This window comes from Cariama cristata, unplaced genomic scaffold (assembly GCF_000690535.1).
Source record: "Cariama cristata isolate BGI_N322 unplaced genomic scaffold, ASM69053v1 scaffold25238, whole genome shotgun sequence".
Taxonomy (NCBI): Eukaryota; Metazoa; Chordata; class Aves; order Cariamiformes; family Cariamidae; genus Cariama; species Cariama cristata.
Window position 1 is genome coordinate 279 of NW_009629797.1, and position 6,478 is coordinate 6,756.

At 37.6% G+C, this 6,478-nt stretch overlaps 1 protein-coding gene across 1 annotated transcript in view; it reads left to right on the forward strand.

The window, feature by feature from the left end:
• Positions 1-1,514: 1,514 nt before the first annotated feature.
• The window catches only part of LOC104165633 (dickkopf-related protein 3), a gene marked incomplete at its 3' end in the record, with an annotated part of 20,310 nt that continues 15,346 nt past the window's right edge, over positions 1,515-6,478 (forward strand). The window contains exons 1-2 of the mRNA XM_009705306.1: positions 1,515-1,652; positions 2,135-2,218. Coding sequence (XP_009703608.1) covers positions 1,515-1,652; positions 2,135-2,218 — 222 coding nt within the window. The remainder of the gene's footprint in view (positions 1,653-2,134; positions 2,219-6,478) is intronic.

Consider the following 6,478-nt stretch of genomic DNA (forward strand, 5'->3'; position numbering starts at 1 on the left):
CTGCATTGGAGAGCCACCCTCCTGCAGCAGTGCAGGCAGATAGTGAGGCAAAAATGCAGGCAAATAGTCCGTCTGGATCCTGAAGTGAGAAAATAACAGTACGTGGCAAGGGGAGGAATGAAGAGTTACTTTCTTGTCTTTGTATAGCAGGAACTAAGGCACAAGAGGTTATCCCAAACCAGGATTCAAAGGTGTAAGATAGTCCTGAAAGCACGTGTAGAGAAGTGTCTTGCTTTTGATGTAATCCCGTGTCTTGAACTCAAATTGCTTGCCCAGAATAGCACAGGACCTGTTTCAAAGCCAGAAACTGAATCTAGACCCTGAGCCGTTGTCTCATATCGCTGTCCGAATACCTGCATTCCCCTTACTTCTTTGTTTTTTTTTCCCCTTCATGTTAAGGATCTTCCTTCCAAGTTCTCTCTTCCTCTCATTTGAAAATACTTAGCCCGAAAAAACCTTTTACTGACAACCCACTGGAGAAACAGACCTTAAATTAGATAATTTCTGGACTTTTACTGTCACCTGGACAGTTGCTGAAAACTACCTCTGTCATCCCCTTCATTTAGACTGCAAACACATTGAGACAAACCATTTTTTTTGAAGTATTCTTTACAATGCCAAAAATAGGCTTAGTTATAAATAAGGATGTAGCCAAAATTTCTGCTTATTTTACTCTTCCTGTAGTCAGTTCTGGACTGAGGAATGGTCCGTATACAGCACAAAATACAGATTGTCTGAGCTGCATCTTAGCAGATAAATGCTTTACGCTTAAAAAGTTTGCAGCTGTCATTTAAAATAAACAGACACACCAGAAGGAGAAGTACTGTTTTGGGAAAAATTCTGTTGTTCAGCCTGGCTGAACTTGTGGCCTCCTAGCTCTATTACAGCAGTTGCAAATAACAAAGGGACAAAACTTATTTAGAGTTTGTGTTGTTTACAAGACTCATGCCGTTTTGCTGAGCTTACTCTGTTTTCTGATTCAGAGAGCACTCCTTTTCTGTGTTGTCTTCATCTGGCAAACAAAGACAGCAGGAACTGAAATAAAGAATGAAATTCTGGATGTATGCACTCTGATCTGTAGGACTGCTTCTGTTGACTTCAAGGGATTTTGGCTATGTCTCTCTGTCCTGCCAGAGTATTTTCTTTGTCAGATGGGAAAGTCTGTCTTAAGTGTTTACTGGTTTTCTAGGAAAAATAGAAAGCTGAGCTCCTGACTGGCATCAGCCTGTGCAAATACCAAATTGTCACTAGTTTTAGCACACTTTCCTCGCAGGGAGTGACTTCAGCTTAAACAGCCCAGAGGTCAAGGGTTTAGCTCACTGTTTGTCTAGTCCATTAAAAGAGCTGCTGTGGTCACTGTCTGAAACAGCTGAGTAAGTGTTCCCATACAGGGGGATCTGTACTAACAGCATCACATAATGAAGCAGGGTGTTACTGAGGCCTGCACAAGAGGTGTTGCTTGTTCTTTTGTGTAATTGTTGCTAATTTTCAGTTGGTTTATTTAAATTTGGCAGATGGAAGCTGAAGAAGAAGGGGCAAAAAAACTGTCGGAAGTAAACTTTGAAAACTTACCTCCCAACTACCATAATGAGTCCAACACGGAAACCAGAATCGGTAATAAAACAGTTCAGACTCATCAAGAAATTGATAAGGTATGAGAAAACATATGTAGGAAACTGCTACTTTTCTTTAATAATAAAATCAATTTTGCACGTTTTGGGGCGAAATAAGACAATTTGGAGCATAAACTGATGATAATTACTTTGGGGTTTTATTGTATCTTGCTTGCCTAATCACTGTGTAGGGGCACATGTCATGAAAGCTTAATGTGAAATAATAATTTATTTTGAAAAAAGTGCCTACTAAAAATAGAACACAGGCACAGCTATTACATGGATCATAAAAGAATGACTGTCTCCTGCTCAGTTAGCTTCATTACAGTGACGTTTTAAATAGATAAGGAGGTAGCCTTGTCATCTACTTTTTCTTCCCACATTAGGATTTTATATGAGTGACAGCAAAATGGGGAAAAAAGGAAAGGGTGGGTTAATTATTGTGGAATGTAGGACTGAGAGTAACAAAGGACTAATAAAAAAATGTAGTTTGATATTTTGTTCTTCTTTTGCTGTGTCAGGTTACAGATAACAAAACTGGATCAACAGTTTTCTCTGAGACAGTTATTACATCTATAAAAGATGGAGCAAACAAAAGAAATCATGTAAGTGAACGCATTTTTTCCTTTTGAAAATTAAACAAATAGTTTGAGTTCATCATTCAGAAGAAGGTGATACATTTCACCTAGCGAAATTTCTGAATGCTCAAAACCCCACAAAACCACTAGGGGTAAGCAGTCAAAAATGTTTTTGTTTTTTAATTAATTTAACTTCGGAATATTATGTTATGAATTAGAAATGGAGTTTCAATGTTGTGGTTAACCAAGGTGCTTGATCTGAATATTCAATTTGTCTGTCAAATGTAAATGTTGTACTCAAATAGGAAAGATAGTTACACAGCCCTTTCCAATGAGTGTGAATAAACCCTTAGTATAGCAGTGCTTCACGTATGTCCTCTCTGTGCTCTTGCATTTCATAAAAAAATTGCTTTATAGACTTTTAACACTAGAAAATAACCCCCAAATTGTCTATCATGAGGAGTCTGTTGAACTATATATGGCTCTATTTGCTTTTCAGCCTAACCTAGTGATGGACAACCGGTTGTGAAATGTCACTTCAGGGAGGGGGATAGGGGTGGGACAATAAATCTCCCTCCCCTCTGGAAATACAGTTGTTTGATTCTCAAAGAAGATAAGAGACCAAGAATATTCTTTACCTCAGTCTTGCAAACACAGGCATATTTGCTAAACATCAGTAGTCCCATGAGAAATTCAGCACGTACCCCTACTTAGAACAACTGTTAGGTTTTCTTCGGTTATAGTCTTACCAAAATGGACTTTTTTTATGCTCTTACTAAGACAGGACTTGCAATATTTCCTCTTATAGCTGGCTTCATCTGACTAATAGTTTGTGGTTTAATTTAGTTTAATATGCCCTGACTTTTTTAGAGCAACTTTATTCCAGTTCTTTCACAGAAGCAGCTCTTTAACTATTCTATAAAACATTAAAAAAAAGAAAAATTATATTTGTAGTTCATATTTTTAATGGGCATAAAACCTGAAATTAGTGTATCTTTTCTGCTGTCATCCTCTCACTAAGTTTTCTCTTTCAGCTTGTATTTTTATACTGCTATTGAAGTTTGAGAATGGCAAGAAGCAAAATAAAATTGCTTGTGTATGCTATACATTTTTTTTGCTGTTTTGCAAAGCTTATAGATTAAGTGGTAAGTCAAGGTACAAAATAAATTGCACCTATTCTAAGCTACAACTTGGTTTTATACAAAGTGTTAACATATTCCACAATGCTTTTTAATAATGAGATACACGTAATGAAGGCAATCCAAATGTCTTTTTCAAGCAAATATGGTCATCATCTTCAAACTGAGTGTACAAAGGCAAACTTTACAACCTTCTTAGCACTGGGACGCAACACTGGTGTTGCTTCACAATGTATTTGGCTTGCTTGCAGTGTCCAATCATTCTTCACAGCTGTAAAAAATATTTCTAAATTAGCTTTCTCCAGCAATCATACAAAGTTCCTTATAAGCTTCATATATCAAGTGACGTCTGCATTTTCCTTATGGGAAGGTTTCCTCGCTTACCAAGCCAGAGCTACTTCCAGAACCAATACCATTATTAGTCTTCCAGCTAAAGAATTTGAGGGCTAAATACAAATTTTTGTCAAACTTCGTGGTGGCAGTCTTTATTCAGAACTGATCACATCAACTCCTAATCGTTTAAATCATGAGCCACTTTATTCATCAGCATCCTTACTGCAGCAGCTGCTGAAACAAAACTACATTTGTTAACATTTATTTCCCCTCTCACACTCCTTTTGATCTTTCAGCATGCCCATGGTACAAACACCTTATTTAGAGGTTGCCAAGTTGGAGAAAAAGCTAAATGGGAAAAGCAACCAACAGACATATTTGGTTGTTATTTAAGGAGAGCAGGCAAACATGCATATATTAATTTGACTAAGAGATACATAACAGAAGTAAATCTGAAAATCCTTGAAAACTTTAAACATTAAGGAGGAATATGAATTACTTAAGGTACTACAAGGATGAAGAACTATTGCAGGAGTAATGGCATGAGATTGAGAATTGGAAAATTTGGGTTACAGCAAGAAAAACATGCTGCCAAGGAGAGATCTACCAAGTGGAGGGAAAATTTTGTCCAAATTAAAAAGCAGTATTGCTTAGATCTGTAAACTTAAACGTATTGGGAAAATGAGTTGCAGAAAACTTTGCACTGGCCTCGTAAGTAATTTTTATAGACATAAGTTTTCATACTTGAAGTGTCACGGGACATTGTGGGATGTCCCACTCCCTTTCCAGGCTGCAGGCTTCACAGACCACTGGAGGGTGGAAGAGTAATTCTGCTTCTTTGCTACTTATTTTAGATGTTAGCAACACAGTAATACATATATAGGTTTTGTAATCTCCAGGCAGTTAAAAGTGGAAACCTTTTGAAGTCTGTTTGCCAATTCTCTCAGTGCATCTCTAAATACAGCTAGTATATGCTCTTCTGTAATACATATCCCAAATACCCATTAGTGATTCGTCGTGCTGCGTAGCATAACGCAACAAGAGGTTTGTATAATTGTAGCTATAAGTATTGACAGTCATTTGAAAAGGGCAATAGTGACATTTTGTTCTGGGGATGAAGATTTGGTAGCAGAGGCTGTAGGGAGCCAACCATTGGGAACAGGACCTCTGTTCTGATGCTACTCCCATAGCCTTCAGATTGATGCCTCATTAGAACAGCACCTTTATTTTTATTTTCAATCTGCCAAGTAAAAGAAATAGGCACAAGTGTCACACAAGCTCAACTTTCATGCTTGTAGAGAAACTGAATGCTGAAAACTAAATCTGCTTCATAGGTTCAGTTTATTGGCTTAGCTTATAAAAGTTAAGGATTCCCACAGCTCCTGCACTTTAGGTACAAAATTGGATGGTAAATATCAGAATTCATCAAACACCTTAGCAAACCACCTGCTCTGGAATGTAAACTCTATATAATTTATCACTGAAGTAGTTAGTAATAACTGGAACCCTACAACCCTCTGTTCACATTTATTCTCAGAGCTGAGTTAAAAGGCACTGAAATTGCTGACAGTTTTTCCAGTGACATTTTTGAGCTTTGAGACATGACACAAAAGCCTCAGAGGTAGGCAAAGATGTGTCTTGCGACGGGTCTGTGTTGCAATAATAAATCCACATACTGGCTGGAGTGAAATTCGGCACTGGAGAAGCAGCTTTGTGGAAAATAGGTTATGTCTGCTTTATAAATCATAGTGCCTGTGGCACTCCTATGTCCTCCTGCAAACAGGTACAATACACATATATACAATGCATATAAATGTATATAAGTATATACACATGCATGCAGTGTAGATCCACTGTTACAGAAACATGAGGCATAATCTTACACACACACACACACTTTTGCCTCTCAAGCAGTATTTCTTCTTGGCTTTGCATCACAAAAGTATTCTCTTTAGACTGTGTTCTTTGTTCCTGAATGGCTCACTTGACAGTATTTTGATGGCCAGAAGACTATCTGTATTTTAAGTCTCCAGAAGAGGAACTGGGCTGCTTGCCATTTCTGGCAATGCAATCCAGTTCTTCAGAGGTGCTGCATTATTTGGAGGCGCCATTTGCATTCCCAGACTAACATTCACTTTCTCGGATGTCAGTGAGGACTGACAGTCACCAGCATAGATGTCAGGCTTTGATCCAACAGTCTTGTATCTTTAAAGAGGCTGAATGCAGGCAAGAGGTAGCTGGATGTGCATGTTTTTGTGTCTGTGCAGGATTTTACATCCACTTCCTCCTGGGTTTAAGGCTCAAATACTCTTATCATTTACTTCTCCAGGGAACGTTGGTTGGCCTGCAAATTAATAGAGTGTTCCAGTAGTAAGCTTACTTATAGAACACAGATAAAGTAACAGCACTCTTTATTACCATATGAAAATCAAAATCTCTTCTAGCTTGTTGACTAGTCCTATTTCAATTGTGATACCTAACCAATGAAAAGGAAGCATGAAAAAATAAAAGGAAACAAAACTGTTACTGATCAAATTTGCTGCACAAAGATTAGTTGCACCTCTTCTCAATTGCGTTCAGAGTATTATTTTATATGAGCTCCCTCTTCTAATTCAAAGCTATTGTACCGAAGATTTTTTTCCTGTCTGTATTAATTTGGTGAATAAAAATAGCAACAGCTTCTTTTTAGCAAGTTTGTTTTTCTTTTCTTCAAACTTTACTAGAAGTACGTCTTCTTGCTTTCAATTATCTTTCTTGACAGAGATTTTTAAAGATGCTTACATCTAGGGAGAGTGTACCAGGGAACTGGAAGAGC